A 20,599-nucleotide genomic window follows, 5' to 3' on the forward strand; every position below is an offset into this window, starting at 1 on the left:
TATTCCCCCATTCCCCCTATTCCCCCATTCCACATATTCCCCCATTCCCCATATTCCCCCATATTCCCCATATTCCCCCATTCCCCATATTCCCCCATATTCCCCCATTCCCCCATATTCCCCCATTCCCCATATTCCCCCATATTCCCCCATTCCCCATATTCCCCATATTCCCCCATTCCCCATATTCCCCCATTCCCCATATTCCCCCATATTCCCCATATTCCCCCATTCCCCATATTCCCCCATATTCCCCCATTCCCCATATTCCCCCATATTCCCCCATTCCCCATATTCCCCATATTCCCCCATTCCCCATATTCCCCCATATTCCCCCATTCCCCATATTCCCCCATTCCCCATATTCCCCCATTCCCCATATTCCCCCATTCCCCATATTCCCCCATATTCCCCCATTCCCCCATATTCCCCCATTCCCCATATTCCCCATATTCCCCCATTCCCCATATTCCCCCATATTCCCCCATTCCCCATATTCCCCCATTCCCCATATTCCCCCATTCCCCATATTCCCCCATTCCCCATATTCCCCCATATTCCCCCATTACTCCTCTTGTCCGAATCTTTCTGCTGAGCCACCATAAGGCCAAATGAGAAGGACTCACAGGAGCTGGCAGAAGACATCTGTCTGTCCCTGCCGTGTACTGGTGACCAGAACCAGACTGATCCCATCTTCCTGCTGTGTACTGGAGACCAGAACCAGACTGATCCCATCTCCCTGCCGTGTACTGGAGACCAGAACCAGACTGATCCCATCTCCCTGCCATGTACTGGAGACCAGAACCAGACTGATCCCATCTCCCTGCCGTGTACTGGATATATCTCCCTGTTCCACTGTATGGAGGCTGATAGAGGACTGATTATATCTCCCTGTTCCACTGTATGGAGGCTGATAGAGGACTGATTATATCTCCCTGTTCCACTGTATGGAGGCTGATAGAGGAAGTAGACAAGAGGAGAAAATGGAATACAATGAAAACCTACAACTAAACTAGAATGTTTTCTTAAGGAACACTGACCAGGCAACAGTTTTTCACATTTTTAAGAAAACATAGAACATCTATTCTAATGCTGCCTTACATCAGTCCAGTCAGCCTCTAGGTGGCACCAGTCCATCCAACCTCTAGTTGGCACCAGTCCAGTCAGCCTCTAGGTGACACCAGTCCATTCAGCCTCTAGGTGGCACCAGTCCATTCAGCCTCTAGGTGGCACCAGTCCATTCAGCCTCTAGGTGGCACCAGTCCAGTCAGCCTCTAGGTGACACAAGTCCATTCAGCCTCTAGGTGACACCAGTCCAATCAGCCTCTAGATGACACCAGTCCAGTCGGCCTCTAGGTGACACCAGTCCAGTCAGCCTCTAGGTGACACCAGTCCAGTCAGCCTCTAGGTGACACCAGTCCAGTCAGCCTCTAGGTGACACCAGTCCAGTCAGCCTCTAGGAAACACCAGTCCAGTCAGCCTCTAGATGACACCAGTCCAGTCAGCCTCTAGGTGACACCAGTCCAGTCAGCCTCTAGGTGACACCAGTCCAGTCAGCCTCTAGGTGACACCAGTCCAGTCGGCCTCTAGGTGACACCAGTCCAGTCGGCCTCTAGGTGACACCAGTCCAGTCGGCCTCTAGGTGACACCAGTCCAGTCGGCCTCTAGGTGACACCAGTCCAGTCGGCCTCTAGATGACACCAGTCCATTCAGCCTCTAGGTGACACAAGTCCATTCAGCCTCTAGATGACACCAGTCAGTTAGCCTCTAGGTGACACAAGTCCATTCAGCCTCTAGATGACACCAGTCAGTCAGCCTCTAGGTGGCACCAGTCCAGTCAGCCTCTAGGTGGCACCAGTCAGTCAGCCTCTAGGTGGCACCAGTCCAGTCAGCCTCTAGGTGACACCAGTCAATTCAGCCTCTAGGTGACACCAGTCCAGTCAGCCTCTAGGTGACACCAGTCCAGTCAGCCTCTAGGTGACACCAGTCAATTCAGCCTCTAGGTGGCACCAGTCCAGTCAGCCTCTAGGTGGCACCAGTCAGTCAGCCTCTAGGTGACACAAGTCCATTCAGCCTCTAGATGACACCAGTCAATTCAGCCTCTAGTTGATACCAGTCCAGTCAGCCTCTAGGTGACACATGTCCAGTCAGCCTCTAGGTGACACCAGTCCAGTTAGCCTCTAGGTGACACCAGTCCAGTCAGCCACTAGATGACACCAGTCCAGTCAGTCTCTAGGTGACACCAGTCCATTCAGCCTCTAGGTGACACCAGTCCATTCAGCCTCTAGGTGACACCAGTCCAGTCAGCCTCTAGATGACACCAGTCCAGTCAGCCTCTAGATGACACCAGTCCAGAGCCTTAATAAACCCCTAGCCCCTAACCCCTAGCCCCTAACCCCTAGCCCCAAACCCCTAGCCCCTAACCCCTAACCCCTAGCCTCCTGTATGTCTGAGAGGATTGCATTACTACTCACCAGCCTTGGTCTAAAGCACTATATAATAGGGAATAGGGTTCCAAAGGGCTCTGTTCTAAAGTAGTAAACTATATAGGGAATAGGGAGCCATTTGGGACACTTCTCTCTATACTCACCAGTGGCTCCAGCTCCTTGCGGTCTATGAGGTTGAGCTCTGTGCTGAAGTAGTAGAAGTGCTTATAGCAGGTGTTAACATGGGCCTCAGCTCCCATCAGGATCATACGGTCAAAATGGTGGATGTAGACGTGGACAAACACCCGGAACAGACGGCAGATGATCTTCTTACAGATCTGGGTGAAGTTCTTGGGGAAGGGGATACCTGTGGGGAAAGAAAGAAAGAAAGAAAGAAAGAAAGAAAGAAAGAAAGAAAGAAAGAGAGAGAGAGAGAGAGAGAGAGAGAGAGAGAGAGAGAGAGAGAGAGAGAGAGAGAGAGAGAGAGAGAGAGAGAGAGAGAGAGAGAGGGAAAGGGAAGGGGGGAGAGAGAGAGGGAAAGAGAGAGGGAAAGAGAGATGGAAAGAGAGATGGAAAGAGAGAGGGAAAGAGAGAGGGAGGGAGAGAGGGAGGGAAAGAGAGAGAGGGAAAGGGAAGGGGGGAGAGAGAGAGGGAAAGAGAGGGAAAGAGAGAGGGAGAGAGAGAGAGAGAGAGGGAAAGGGAAGGGGAGAGAGAGAGGGATTTTGTTTTAATTTATTTTTTATTCTTTATGCCATGCACAATGCAGAGAACCGCAGAAGCAGAATTATAATTTAATTATCACAGTGAATTATTGTAATGTTTGTTTATGTGTCAATTAATCCAGAAAAAAAATAATGTAATTCCTTTGACATGCAGGCAGGTGGCAGCAGAGAGCCAACAGAGACCAACAGTCTGTTTACCCTGCGGTAAGGTCACAAACAGAGTCTGTTTACCCTGCAGTATGAACACAGTCCGTTTACCCTGCAGTAAGGTCACAAACAGAGTCTGTTTACCCTGCAGTATGAACACAAACAGAGTCTGTTTACCCTGCAGTATGGACACAAACATAATCTGTTTACCCTGCAGTAAGGTCACAAACAGAGTCTGTTTACCCTGCAGTATGAACACAGTCTGTTTACCCTGCAGTAAGGTCACAAACAGAGTCTGTTTACCCTGCAGTATGAACACAAACAGAGTCTGTTTACCCTGCAGTATGGACACAAACATAATCTGTTTACCCTGCAGTATGAACACAAACACAGTCTGTTTACCCTGCAGTATGAACACAAACAGAGTCTGTTTACACTGCAGTATGGACACAAACACAGTCTGTTTACACTGCAGTATGGACACAAACACAGTCTGTTTACACTGCAGTATGGACACAAACACAGTCTGTTTACACTGCAGTATGAACACAAACAGAGTCTGTTTACCCTGCAGTATGGACACAAACACAGTCTGTTTACCCTGCAGTATGAACACAAACAGAGTCTGTTTACACTGCAGTATGGACACAAACACAGTCTGTTTACACTGCAGTATGGACACAAACACAGTCTGTTTACCCTGCAGTATGAACACAAACACAGTCTGTTTACACTGCAGTATGGACACAAACACAGTCTGTTAACACTGCAGTATGGACACAAACACAGTCTGTTTACCCTGCAGTATGAACACAAACACAGTCTGTTTACACTGCAGTATGAACACAAACACAGTCTGTTTACCCTGCAGTATGGACACAAACAGAGTCTGTTTACCCTGCAGTATGGACACAAACACTGTCTGTTTACACTGCAGTATGGACACAAACACAGTCTGTTTACCCTGCAGTATGAACACAAACACAGTCTGTTAATGGTAACATGGATAACATTTTGTCAACGACATGCCACACAACCCGTATCCCACTCTGGTAATAATACAACCACACAGTGATGCTATGGAGACCAACAACTGTGCATGGCATCAAATGCATGATCTAAGCCAAAGACATATCAGCCAACCGACCGGCATGTATCCCGATCTTGTAGATATAATTGAATTGTATAAACTTCATTGATGGACAGTTGGAAATGTCCCCAGCATAGGACACATACAGGGACAACTCCATCAATACAACCAGGACAATACAACCAGGACAGACCAGGACAATACAACCAGTGACAGACCAGGACAATATAACCATAACAGGCCAGGACAATGCAACAAGTACAGACCAGGACAATACAACCAGACTATCAGACTACAGGACAGACCAGGACAATACAACCAGGACAGACCATGACAGACCAGGACAATACAACCAGGACAGACCAGGACAAATCAAATCAAATCAAATCAAATCAAATTTTATTTGTCACATACACATGGTTAGCAGATGTTAATGCGAGTGTAGCGAAATGCTTGTGCTTCTAGTTCCGACAATGCAGTAATAACAAGTAATCTAACTAACAATTCCAAACTACTGTCTTGTACACAGTGTAAGGGGATAAAGAATATGTACATAAGGATATATGAATGAGTGATGGTACAGAGCAGCATAGGCAAGATACAGTAGATGGTATCGGGTACAGTATGTACAAATGAGATGAGTATGTAAACAAAGTGGCATAGTATAGTATAAAGTGGCTAGTGATACATGTATTACATAAGGATACCGTCGATGATATAGAGTACAGTATATACGTATGCGTATGAGATGAATAATGTAGGGTAAGTAACATTTATATAAGGTAGCATTGTTTAAAGTGGCTAGTGATATATTTACATCATTTCCCATCAATTCCCATTATTAAAGTGGCTGGAGTTGAGTCAGTGTCAGTGTGTTGGCAGCAGCCACTCAGTGTTAGTGGTGGCTGTTTAACAGTCTGATGGCCTTGAGATAGAAGCTGTTTTTCAGTCTCTCGGTCCCAGCTTTGATGCACCTGTACTGACCTCGCCTTCTGGATGATAGCGGAGTGAACAGGCAGTGGCTCGGGTGGTTGATGTCCTTGATGATCTTTATGGCCTTCCTGTGACATCGGGTGGTGTAGGTGTCCTGGAGGGCAGGTAGTTTGCCCCCGGTGATGCGTTGTGCAGACCTCACTACCCTCTGGAGAGCCTTACGGTTGAGGGCGGTGCAGTTGCCATACCAGGCGGTGATACAGCCCGCCAGGATGCTCTCGATTGTGCATCTGTAGAAGTTTGTGAGTGCTTTTGGTGACAAGCCGAATTTCTTCAGCCTCCTGAGGTTGAAGAGGCGCTGCTGCGCCTTCTTCACGATGCTGTCTGTGTGAGTGGACCAATTCAGTTTGTCTGTGATGTGTATGCCGAGGAACTTAAAACTTGCTACCCTCTCCACTACTGTTCCATCGATGTGGATAGGGGGGTGTTCCCTCTGCTGTTTCCTGAAGTCCACAATCATCTCCTTAGTTTTGTTGACGTTGAGTGTGAGGTTGTTTTCCTGACACCACACTCCGAGGGCCCTCACCTCCTCCCTGTAGGCCGTCTCATCGTTGTTGGTAATCAAGCCTACCACTGTTGTGTCGTCCGCAAACTTGATGATTGAGTTGGAGGCGTGCGTGGCCACGCAGTCGTGGGTGAACAGGGAGTACAGGAGAGGGCTCAGAACGCAACCTTGTGGGGCCCCAGTGTTGAGGATCAGCGGGGAGGAGATGTTGTTGCCTACCCTCACCACCTGGGGGCGGCCCGTCAGGAAGTCCAGTACCCAGTTGCACAGGGCGGGGTCGAGACCCAGGGTCTCGAGCTTGATGACGAGCTTGGAGGGTACTATGGTGTTGAATGCCGAGCTGTAGTCGATGAACAGCATTCTCACATAGGTATTCCTCTTGTCCAGATGGGTTAGGGCAGTGTGCAGTGTGGTTGAGATTGCATCGTCTGTGGACCTATTTGGGCGGTAAGCAAATTGGAGTGGGTCTAGGGTGTCAGGTAGGGTGGAGGTGATATGGTCCTTGACTAGTCTCTCAAAGCACTTCATGATGACGGATGTGAGTGCTACGGGGCGGTAGTCATTTAGCTCAGTTACCTTAGCTTTCTTGGGAACAGGAACAATGGTGGCCCTCTTGAAGCATGTGGGAACAGCAGACTGGTATAGGGATTGATTGAATATGTCCGTAAACACACCGGCCAGCTGGTCTGCGCATGCTCTGAGGGCGCGGCTGGGGATGCCATCTGGGCCTGCAGCCTTGCGAGGGTTAACACGTTTAAATGTCTTACTCACCTCGGCTGCAGTGAAGGAGAGACCGCATGTTTTCGTTGCAGGCCGTGTCAGTGGCACTGTATTGTCAATACAACCAGGACAATACAACCAGACCATCAGACTACAGGACAGACCAGGACAGACCAGGACAATACAACCAGACTATCAGACTACAGGACAGACCAGGACAATACAACCAGAATATCAGACTACAGGACAGACCGGGACAATACAACCAGGACAGACCAGGACAATACAACCAGACCATCAGACTACAGGACAGACCAGGACAGACCAGGACAGACCAGGACAATACAACCAGACCATCAGATTACAGGACAGACCAGGACAGACCAGGACAATACAACCAGACTATCAGACTACAGGACAGACCAGGACAATACAACCAGGACAGACCAGGACAGACCAGGACAATACAACCAGGACAGACCAGGACAATACAACCAGACTATCAGACTACAGGACAGACCAGGACAATACAACCAGGACAGACCAGGACAGACCAGGACAATACAACCAGACTGTCAGACTACAGGAAAGACCAGGACAATAAAACCAGGACAGACCAGGACAATACAACCAGGACAGACCAGGACAGACCAGGACAATATAACCAGACTATCAGACTACAGGACAGACCAGGACAATACAACCAGACTGTCAGACTACAGGACAGACCAGGACAATAAAACCAGGACAGACCAGGACAATACAACCAGGACAGACCAGGACAATACAACCAGACTATCAGACTACAGGACAGACCAGGACAGACCAGGACAATACAACCAGACTATGAGACTACAGGACAGACCAGGACAATACAACCAGACCATCAGACTACAGGACAGACCAGGACAGACCAGGACAATACAACCTGACCATCAGACTACAGGACAGACCAGCACAGACCAGGACATTACAACCAGACTATCAGACTACAGGACAGACCAGGACAATACAACCTGACCATCAGACTACAGGACAGACCAGGACAATACAACCAGGACAGACCAGGACAGACCAGGACAATACAACCTGACCATCAGACTACAGGACAGACCAGGACAATACAACCAGACCATCAGACTACAGGACAGACCAGGACAGACCAGGACAATACAACCAGACTGTCAGACTACAGGACAGACCAGGACAGACCAGGACAATACAACCAGACTATCAGACTACAGGACAGACCAGGACAGACCAGGACAATACAACCAGACTATCAGACTACAGGACAGACCAGGACAGACCAGGACAATACAACAAGACTATCAGACTACAGGACAGACCAGGACAGACCAGGACAATACAACCAGGACAGACCAGGACAATACAACCAGGACAGACCAGGACAGACCAGGACAATACAACCTGACCATCAGACTACAGGACAGACCAGGACAATACAACCAGACCATCAGACTACAGGATAGACCAGGACAGACCAGGACAATACAACCAGACTGTCAGACTACAGGACAGACCAGGACAGACCAGGACAATACAACCAGACTATCAGACTACAGGACAGACCAGGACAGACCAGGACAATACAACCTGGCCATCAGACTACAGGACAGACCAGGACAGACTAGGACAATACAACCAGACTATCAGACTACAGGACAGACCAGGACAGACCAGGACAATACAACCAGACTGTCAGACTACAGGACAGACCAGGACAGACCAGGACAATACAACCTGGCCATCAGACTACAGGACAGACCAGGACAGACTAGGACAATACAACCAGGACAGACCAGGACAATACAACCAGGACAGACCAGGACAGACCAGGACAATACAACCTGACCATCAGACTACAGGACAGACCAGGACAATACAACCAGACCATCAGACTACAGGACAGACCAGGACAAACCAGGACAATACAACCAGACTGTCAGACTACAGGACAGACCAGGACAGACCAGGACAATACAACCAGACTATCAGACTACAGGACAGACCAGGACAGACCAGGAAAATACAACCTGGCCATCAGACTACAGGACAGACCAGGACAGACTAGGACAATACAACCAGACTGTCAGACTACAGGACAGACCAGGACAGACGAGGACAATACAACCAGACTATCAGACTACAGGACAGACCAGGACAATACAACCAGACCATCAGACTACAGGACAGACCAGGACAGACCAGGACAATACAACCAGACTGTCAGACTACAGGACAGACCAGAACAGACCAGAACAATATAACCTGACCATCAGACTACAGGACAGACCAGGACAGACCAGGACAATACAACCAGACTATCAGACTACAGGACAGACCAGGACAATACAACCTGAACATCAGACTACAGGACAGACCAGGACAGACCAGGACAATACAACCTGGCCATCAGACTACAGGACAGACCAGGACAGACCAGGACAATACAACCAGACTATCAGACTACAGGACAGACCAGGACAGACCAGGACAATACAACCAGACTATCAGACTACAGGACAGACCAGGACAATAAAACCAGACTATCAGACTACAGGACAGACCAGGACAGACCAGGACAATACAACCAGACTATCAGACTACAGGACAGACCAAGACAGACCAGGACAATACAACCAGACTATCAGACTACAGGACAGACCAGGACAGACCAGGACAATACAACCAGACTATCAGACTACAGGACAGACCAGGACAGACCAGGACAATACAACAAGACTATCAGACTACAGGACAGACCAGGACAGACCAGGACAATACAACCAGACTATCAGACTACAGGACAGACCAGGACAGACCAGGACAATACAACCAGACTATCAGACTACAGGACAGACCAGGACAGACCAGGACAATACAACCAGGACAGACCAGGACAGACCAGGACAATACAACCAGGACAGACCAGGACAGACCAGGACAATACAACCAGACTATCAGACTACAGGACAGACCAGGACAATACAACCAGGACAGACCAGGACAGACCAGGACAATACAACCTGACCATCAGACTACAGGACAGACCAGGACAATACAACCAGACCATCAGACTACAGGACAGACCAGGACAGACCAGGACAATACAACCAGACTGTCAGACTACAGGACAGACCAGGACAGACCAGGACAATACAACCAGACTATCAGACTACAGGACAGACCAGGACAGACCAGTACAATACAACCTGGCCATCAGACTACAGGACAGACCAGGACAGACTAGGAATATACAACCAGACTATCAGACTACAGGACAGACCAGGACAGACCAGGACAATACAACCAGACTATCAGACTACAGGACAGACCAGGACAATAAAACCAGACTATCAGACTACAGGACAGACCAGGACAGACCAGGACAATACAACCAGACTATCAGACTACAGGACAGACCAGGACAATAAAACCAGACTATCAGACTACAGGACAGACCAGGACAGACCAGGACAATACAACAAGACTATCAGACTACAGGACAGACCTGGACAGACCAGGACAATACAACCAGACTATCAGACTACAGGACAGACCAGGACAGACCAGGACAATACAACCAGACTATCAGACTACAGGACAGACCAGGACAGACCAGGACAATACAACCAGACTATCAGACTACAGGACAGACCAGGACAGACCAGGACAATACAACCAGGACAGACCAGGACAGACCAGGACAATACAACCAGGACAGACCAGGACAGACCAGGACAATACAACCAGACTGTCAGACTACAGGACAGACCAGGACAATACAACCAGACTATCAGACTACAGGACAGACCAGGACAGACCAGGACAATATAACCATAACAGGCCAGGACAATACAACCAGGACAGACCAGGACAATATAACCATAACAGGCCAGGACAATACAACCAGACTATCAGACTACAGGACAGACCAGGACAATACAACCAGGACAGACCAGGACAGACCAGGACAATACAACCAGACTGTCAGACTACAGGACAGACCAGGACAGACCAGGACAATATAACCTGGCCATCAGACTACAGGACAGAACAGGACAGACCAGGACAATACAACCAGACTATCAGACTACAGGACAGACCAGGACAATACAACCAGACTATCAGACTACAGGACAGACCAGGACAATACAACCAGACTATCAGACTACAGGACAGACCAGGACAGACCAGGACAATATAACCATAACAGGCCAGGACAATACAACCAGACCATCAGACTACAGGACAGACCAGGACAGACCAGGACAATATAACCATAACAGGCCAGGACAATACAACAAGGACAGACCAGGACAATATAACCATAACAGACCAGGACAATACAACCAGACTATCAGACTACAGGACAGACCAGGACAGACCAGGACAATACAACCAGGACAGACCAGGACAGATCAGGACAATACAACCAGACTGTCAGACTACAGGACAGACCAGGACAATACAACCAGACTATCAGGCTACAGGACAGACCAGGACAGACCAGGACAATACAACCAGGACAGACCAGGACAGACCAGGACAATACAACCAGACTATCAGACTACAGGACAGACCAGGACAATATAACCAGGACAGACCAGGACAATACAACCAGGACAGACCAGGACAGACCAGGACAATACAACCAGACTATCAGACTAGGACAGACCAGGACAATACAACCAGGACAGACCAGGACAGACCAGGACAATACAACCAGACTATCAGACTACAGGACAGACCAGGACAGACCAGGACAATACAACCAGGACAGACCAGGACAATATAACCATAACAGGCCAGGACAATACAACCAGACTATCAGACTACAGGACAGACCAGGACAGACCAGGACAATACAACCAGACTATCAGACTACAGGACAGACCAGGACAATACAGCCATAACAGGCCAGGACAATACAACCATAACAGGCCAGGACAGACCAGGACAATACAACCAGACTATCAGACTACAGGACAGACCATGACAATACAACCAGGACAGACCAGGACAGACCAGGACAATACAACCAGACCATCAGACTACAGGACAGACCAGGACACACCAGGACAATACAACCAGACTATCAGACTACAGGACAGACCAGGACAGACCAGGACAATATAACCAGGACAGACCAGGACAATACAACCAGGACAGACCAGGACAGACCAGGACAATACAACCAGACTGTCAGACTACAGGACAGACCAGGACAATACAACCAGACCATCAGACTACAGGACAGACCAGGACAATACAACCAGACTATCAGACTACAGGACAGAACAGGACAGACCAGGACAATATAACCAGGACAGACCAGGACAATACAACCAGGACAGACCAGGACAATACAACCAGACTGTCAGACTACAGGACAGACCAGGACAGACCAGGACAATACAACCAGACTATCAGACTACAGGACAGACCAGGACAATACAACCAGGACAGACCAGGACAGACCAGGACAATACAACCAGACTGTCAGACTACAGGACAGACACTACGGGTTACTACCGTGTCTGTCTGTCTGTCTGTCTCTATCTGTCCGTCCATCTCAGTCTGTCTCCGTCCATCTCTGTCCGTCTCTGACTGTCTGCAGCCTGAGATGTTTTTGGTAATCCAATCCACAGAGCGACCAGAGCAGGTCAATACTGACTGGGTCTAGGTCATCACAGAGAGAGGAAGAGGTTGGTTACCAGCCACACATTTACAATAGGACCAGTCTGAGGGATATTGAAGATGTACAGCAGCTGAGCTTGAGAGCACATTCCCTATGTAGTGCACTAATTTAGGCCAGAGCCCTATGGAACCCTATTCCCTATGTAGTGCACTACTTTAGACCAGAGCCCTATGGAACCCTATTCCCTATGTAGTGCACTACTTTAGACCAGAGCCCTATGGAACCCTATTCCCTCTATATAGTGCACTACTTTAGACCAGAGCCCTATGGAACCCTATTCCCTATATAGTGCACTACTTTAGACCAGAGCCCTATGGAACCCTATTCCCTATATAGTGCACTACTTTAGACCAGAGCCGCATGGAACCCTATTCCCTATATAGTGCACTACTTTAGACCATAGCCTTATGGAACCCTATTCCCTGTGTGACAGACACCCTCTATCTGACAGAGCTGAACGCTCACACAGACACCCTCTATCTGACAGAGCTGAACGCTCACACAGACACCCTCTGACAGAGCTGAACGCTCACACAGACACCCTCTGACAGAGCTGAACGGTCACACAGACACCCTCTATCTAACGGAGCTGAACGCTCACACAGACACCCTCTGACAGAGCTGAACGCTCACACAGACACCCTCTATCTGACAGAGCTAAACGCTCACACAGACACCCTCTATCTGACAGAGCTGAAAGGTCACACAGACACCCTCTGACAGAGCTGAACGCTCACACAGACACCCTCTGACAGAGCTGAAAGGTCACACAGACACCCTCTGACAGAGCTGAAAGGTCACACAGACACCCTCTGATAGAGTTGAACGCTCACACAGACACCCTCTATCTGACAGAGCTGAACGCTCACACAGACACCCTCTATTTGACAGAGCTGAACGCTCACACAGACACCCTCTCACAGAGCTGAAAGGTCACACAGACACCCTCTGACAGAGCTGAAAGGTCACACAGACACCCTCTATCTGACAGAGCTGAAAGGTCACACAGACACCCTCTGACAGAGCTGAAAGGTCACACAGAAACCCTCTATCTGACAGAGCTGAACGGTCACACAGACACCCTCTGACAGAGCTGAAAGGTCACACAGACACCCTCTGACAGAGCTGAAAGGTCACACAGACACCCTCTGACAGAGCTGAAAGGTCACACAGACACCCTCTGACAGAGCTGAAAGGTCACACAGACACCCTCTGACAGAGCTGAATGCTCACACAGACACCCTCTGACAGAGCTGAAAGGTCACACAGACACCCTCTGACAGAGCTGAAAGGTCACACAGACACCCTCTGACAGAGCTGAAAGGTCACACAGACACCCTCTGACAGAGCTGAAAGGTCACACAGACACCCTCTGACAGAGCTGAAAGGTCACACAGACACCCTCTGACAGAGCTGAAAGGTCACACAGACACCCTCTATCTGACAGAGCTGAAAGGTCACACAGACACCCTCTATCTGACAGAGCCGCAAGACTCATCAATCTCACCGGAGAAGTCATCCGAGTGAGCGAAACAGCACCCCAGCTGTCTCAGTATGTATAGATCATGTTTCTGATGCTGTCTGGCCAAAAAGAGTATGGCAGGTAATATTATGAGCTACAGATACTAAAACAGACAGGTGCTTTTTGCCTTGCTATGATGCTTTCTCTGGTGAAAGAAATTCAGCTTCTTGGTGAATCAAACAATAATTATTACAATTTAGTAGACACTCTTATCCGGAGTGATTTATAGGAGCAATTTGGGATTAAGTGCCTTGCTCAAGAGCACAATTACATATATTTAATCTAGTCGGCTCGGGGATTTGAACCAGCAACTTGTCGGTTACTGACCCGGATAGACATTATTATATACAGTGGCATTCGGGAAAAAGTATTCAGACCCTTTCTCTTTTTCCACATTTTGTTACTTATTCTAAAATGGAATAAAAAAATTATTGCAAACGTATACAAAAAAAAAACCAAACTGAAATACCTTATTTACATAAATATTCAGACTCTTTACTATGAGACTTGAAATTGAGCTCAGGTGCATCCTGTTTCCATTGATCATTTACATTTTTTATTTAACTAGGCATCCTTGAGATGTTTCTACAATTTGATTGGAGTACACCTGTGGTAAATTCAATTGATTGGACATGACTTGGAAAGGCACACACCGGTCTATATAAGGTCTCACAGTTGACACAGTGCATGTCAGAGCAAAAACCATGCTATGAGGTTGAAGAAATTGTCTGTAGAGCTCCTAGACAGGATTGTGTTGAGGCACAGATCTGGGGAAGGGTACCCAAAAAATGTCTGTAGCATTGAAGGTCCCCAAGAACACAGTGGCCTCCATCATTCTGAAATGGAAGAAGTTTAGAACCACCAAGACTCTTCTTAGAGCTGGCCCTGGGCCAAACTGACCAATTGGGGGAGAAGGGCCTTGGTCAAGGAGGTGACCAAGAACCCGATGGTCACTCTGACAGAGCTCCAGAGTTCTTCTGTGTAGATGGGAGAACCTTCCAGAAGGACAACCATCTCTGCAGCACTCCACCAATCAGGCCTTTATGGTAGAGTGGCCGGATGGAAGCCACTCCTCAGTAAAAGGCACATGACAGGCCACTTGGAGTTTGCCAAACGGCACCTAAAGACTCTTAGACCATGAGAAACAAGATTATCTGGTCTGATGAAACCAAGATTGAACTCTTTGGCCTGAATACCAAGTGTCACGTCTGGAGGAAACCTGGCACCATCCCTATGGTGAAGCATAGTGGTGGCAGCATCATGCTGTGGGGATGTTTTTCAGCTGCAGGGACTGGGAGACTAGTCAGGATCGAGGGAAAGATGAATGGAGCAAAGTACAGAGAGATCCTTGATGAAAACCTGCTTCAGAGCACTCAGGACCTCAGATTGGGGTGAAGGTTCACCTTCTAACAGGACAATGACCCTAAAAACACAGCCAAGACAATGCAGGAGTGGCTCCGGGACAAGTCTCTGAATGTCCAGAAGAGGCCCAGCCAGAGCCCAGACCTGAACCCGATTGAACATCTCTGGATAGACCTGAAATTAGCTGTGCAGTGATGTTCCCCATCCAACCTGACTTGAGCTTGAGAGGCCCTGCAGAGAAGAATGGGAGAATCTACCCAAATACAGGTGCCAAGCTTCTAGCGTCATTCCCAAGAAGACTCCAGGCTGTAATCGCTGCCAAAGGTGCTTCAACAAAGTACTAAGTAAAGGGTCTGAATACATATTTTTAAATATTTATATGCTGAAACAGGAAAGGGCCTTCTATACTGCTGCCACAAAGTTGTAAGCACAGAATTGTCTAGAATGTCATTTTATGCTGTAGAGTTAAGATTTCCCTTCACTGGACCTAAGGGGCCTAGCCCGAACCATGAAAAAACAGCCCCAGACCATTACTCCTCCTCCTCCACCAAACTTTACAGTTGGCACTATGCATCCGGGCAGGTAGTTTCTCCTGGCATCCGCCAAACTCAGATTCGTCCATCGGACTGCAAAATGGTGAAGTGTGATTCATCACTCCAGAGAACGTGTTTCCACTGCTCCAGAGTCCAATGGCGGTGAGCTTTACACCACTCCAGCCGACGCTTGGCATTGCGCATGGTGATCTTAGGCTTGTGTGCGGCTGCTCCGCCATGGAAACCCATTTCATGACGCTCCAGACGAACAGTTCTTGTGCTGACATTGCTTCCAGAGGCAGTTTGGCACTCGGTAGTGAGTGTTGCAACATGTCTTTAGAGAGAGAAAGTCCTCTTATTCTCCAGTAACAGAGGAAGTCCTTAACATGTCTCTAGAGAGAGAATGGCACTCGTTCAGAACGTACGCCCACTACATGAACCCAGCTAGCACCCTGTGTGTTTGTGTTGCAGTAGCCTGTTAGGCAGGTTAGATCCGATTAAGAGAGGATTGATCAAGTTGGTTTTGAATTAATAAGTAATTCATATTTAATTATGCGCAGTAAACACACGTGTTTGTTTCAGTAAAGTTAATTTACATTCCTCTTTACGGACACCAGCAACAAGGAAAAAGGTTTAATTTCCAGTTTGAGACTGTTCCTGACTGGGAAACACTTGTTACTTCAAAACAGGAACCACAATGGAATAAAATCCTCAACTTGATTGTCAAATGCCTGTCAATTTAACATCTATATACAGTTGATGTATTTATTATCTCTTAACTGACACACATAGATGTTTTAAAGTCCATCAAAAGCAATCAATACTACAGACCCACAGAAAACCACAGCAGTGAATTTTCCATCAACATTTCCTGCCTATAGGGACCATCAATCATTTGAATGTGTGCCTCGTGCATGACTGACAGGAGATGATATCATTCAGAGCATGAATGATCTGAGTTTTAGACGGATGGAGCTCACTCCTCACTATGTGCCACTCTAATTTCAAAGTCGTAGGTCCATAGGATCTCTGGTCTAAAGTAGTGCACTATATAGGGAATAGGGTTCCATAGGGCTCTGGTCTAAAGTAGTGCACTATATAGGGAATAGGGTTCCAGAGGATCTCTGGTCTAAAGTAGTGCACTATATATAGGGAATAGGGTCCCATAGGGCTCTGGTCTAAAGTAGTGCACTATATAGGGAATAGGGTCCCATAGGGCTCTGGTCTAAAGTAGTGCACTATATATAGGGAATAGGGTCCCATAGGGCTCTGGTCTAAAGCAGTGCACTATATAGGGAATAGGGTTCCATTTGGGACTCATCCTCAGTCTCCCTAACCCGCTCCCCCGGGTCTGGTGAAACTGGATTATACGGGGATCTCACAATCCAGGAAAAGATTACTCCATTATTGCACAAAAGTATTAGGTTAAAGTTGAACCCGTAAGAATTCAACCATTCATGCCTATAACACAGAGGCTGAATATATACATATATGCAATTAGTAAAGCTAACTTTAATAAGGTGTGAAGCCACTCTATGTCGCTTAATTATATATTAAATCTGTTCAAAATCTCTTGATTGAAATCAAACAACATGAATCACTGTATTCAGGAGATTGGATCAAACAGTAAACTCCCTGAACATACAGTACAATTTACAACAGACATCCACCATGAGATAGATTTGAACACTGTCATCATCAGTCTATCACATCAAAGACCGTCACAGAGACAGCATGACCCTGGGTAACCTTAACCCTATCCTGAAACTGACCCCACACAGAGATGACAGAGCGAGTCAGAGAGACACTGTCTCAGGAAGACATAACATCACCTTAAAGGTGAAAGGTCAGCTACCTGAACCATGACCCTGGGAAATCCTAACCCTAACCTGACAGTGACCCCAAAGCCATGACAGAGACAAATAACAGTGGTCTGGCACACTGCAGCTGCAGGGTTAGTAACAGACAACAGGGCCATACATACCCTGACTACTCTAACCCTGACTACCCTAACTCTAACCCTGACTACCCTAACCCTGACTACCCTAACCCTGACTACCCTAACTCTAACCCTGACTACCCTAACCACCCTAACCCTAACCCTGAATACCCTAACCCTGACTACCCTAACCCTAAACCTGACTACCCTAACCCTGACTACCCTAACCCTAACTACCCTAACTCTAACCCTGACTACCCTAACCCTGACTACCCTAACCCTAACCCTGACTACCCTAACCCTGACTACCCTAACTCTAACCCTGACTACCCTAATCCTGACTACCCTAACCCTGACTACCCTAACCCTAACCCTGACTACCATAACCCTGACTACCCTAACTCTAACCCTGACTACCCTAACCCTGACTACCCTAATCCTGACTACCCTAACCCTGACTACCCTAACCCTGACTACCCTAACTCTAACCCTGACTACCCTAACCCTGACTACCCTAACCCTAACCCTGACTACCCTAACCCTGACTACTCTAACCCTGACTACCCTAACCCTATCCTTGACTACCCTAACCCTAACCCTGACTACCCTAACCCTGACTACCCTAACCCTGACTACCCTAACCCTAACCCTGACTACCCTAACCCTGACTACCCTAACCCTAACCCTGACTATCCTAACCCTGACTACTCTAACCCTAACCCTGGCTACCCTAACTCTAACCCTGACTACCCTAACCCTAACCCTGACTACCCTAACCCCCTGACTACCCTAACCCTGACTACCCTAACTCTAACCCTGACTACCCTAATCCTGACTACCCTAACCCCCTGACTACCCTGACCACCCTAACTCTAACCCTGACTATATTAAAGGTTTAAACCCTCTGGGTTGTTGCCATGATCTTCTCCTCAATCACAGTAACCTGAACTAGATTGTAGCTACGTTAACGCAACACCTTAGGGGCTAAGGTGCTGGACTGACAGTACTTGGATCAAGCCCTGGTTACTTCAGGACTAAGGAATACTGTAGACTACACATGGCTCAAAACAAGACTACACCACCTGGCTCAAAACAAGGCTACAACACCACCTGGCTCAAAACAAGGCTACAACACCACCTGGCTCAAAACAAGGCTACACCACTTGGCTCAAAACAAGGCTACAACACCACCTGGCTCAAAACAAGGCTACAACACCACCCTGGCTCAAAACAAGGCTATACCACCAGGCTCAAAACAAGGCTACAGCACCTGGCTCAAAACAAGGCTACAGCACCACCTGGCTCAAAACAAGCCTACAGCACCACCTGGCTCAAAACAAGGCTACAACACCACCTGGCTCAAACCAAGGCTACAACACCACCTGGCTCAAAACAAGGCTACAACACCACCTGGCTCAAAACAAGGCTACAACACCACCTGGCTCAAACCAAGGCTACAACACCACCTGGCTCAAAACAAGGCTACAACACCAGGCTCAAAACAAGGCTACAACACCAGGCTCAAAACAAGGGTACAGCACCTGGCTCAAAACAAGGCTACACCACCTGGCTCAAAACAAGGCTACAACATCACCTGGCTCAAAACAAGGCTACACCACCTGGCTCAAAACAAGGCTGTTCAAAACAAGGCAACAACACCTGGCTCAAAACAAGGCTACACCACCTGGCTCAAAACAAGGCTACAGCACCTGGCTCAAAACAAGGCTACACCACCTGGCTCAAAACAAGGCTACACCACCTGGCACAAAACAAGGCTACACCACTTGGCTCAAAGCAAGGCTACAACACCACCTGGCTCAAACCAAGGCTACAACACCACCTGGCTCAAACCAAGGCTACAACACCAGGCTCAAAACAAGGCTACAACACCAGGCTCAAAACAAGGCTACAGCACCTGGCTCAAAACAAGGCTACACCACCTGGCTCAAAACAAGGCTACAGCACCTGGCTCAAAACAAGGCTACACCACCTGGCTCAAAACAAGGCTGCTCAAAACAAGGCAACAACACCTGGCTCAAAACAAGGCTACAGCACCTGGCTCAAAACAAGGCTCAAAACAAGGCTCCTACACCTGTCTCAAAACAAGGCTATACCACCACCTGACTCAAAACAAGGCTACAACACCACCTGGATCAAAACAAGGCTACAACACCTGGCTCAAAACAAGGCTACACCACCTGGCTCAAAACAAGGCTACACCACCTGCCTCAAAACAAGGCTACACCACTTGGTTCAAAACAAGGCTACAACACCACCTGGCTCAAAACAAGGCTACAACACCACCTGGCTCAAAACAAGGCTACACCACCTGCCTCAAAACAAGGCTACACCACTTGGCTCAAAACAAGGCTACAACACCACCTGGCTCAAAACAAGGCTACAACACCACCTGGCTCAAAACAAGGCTACAACACCACCTGGCTCAAAACAAGGCTACAACACCACCTGGCTCAAAACAAGGCTACACCACCTGGCTCAAAACAAGGCTACAACACCTGGCTCAAAACAAGGCTACACCACCTGGCTCAAAACAAGGCTACAACACCTGGCTCAAAACAAGGCTACACCACCTGGCTCAAAACAAGGCTACACCACCTGGCTCAAAACAAGGCTACACCACCTGGCTCAAAACAAGGCTACACCACCTGGCTCACTCTCACCATGGTGATACAGTACAGTATAAAAAGCCTATTAAAACAAACAAGGTTATTTTTAAACTTTGTTAAGTCCTTTGAGTGTGTGGTTGGAAAGTACTGGGTGGATACAGTACTCCCCTCTTCCCCTGGTTCGTTAGTGTTTAATAAAGCATGGGACTGCTCGACAACACATCCCATGGACACACACACACACACAGGTTTGAACATGCTCCAGGGTGAATTATTGATGTCTAGCTG

General features: G+C 48.0%; 1 protein-coding gene across 1 annotated transcript in view; it reads right to left on the bottom strand.

Annotated features, from left to right (window-relative positions):
* The window catches only part of LOC139421842 (MOB kinase activator 3B-like), a 67,912-nt gene that overhangs the window by 3,368 nt on the left and 43,945 nt on the right, over positions 1-20,599 (bottom strand). Inside the window, exon 3 of the mRNA XM_071172964.1 lies at positions 2,591-2,793. Coding sequence (XP_071029065.1) covers positions 2,591-2,793 — 203 coding nt within the window. The remainder of the gene's footprint in view (positions 1-2,590; positions 2,794-20,599) is intronic.

The sequence above is a fragment of the Oncorhynchus clarkii genome, chromosome 12 (genome assembly GCF_045791955.1).
Source record: "Oncorhynchus clarkii lewisi isolate Uvic-CL-2024 chromosome 12, UVic_Ocla_1.0, whole genome shotgun sequence".
In the NCBI taxonomy this organism is placed as follows: Eukaryota; Metazoa; Chordata; class Actinopteri; order Salmoniformes; family Salmonidae; genus Oncorhynchus; species Oncorhynchus clarkii.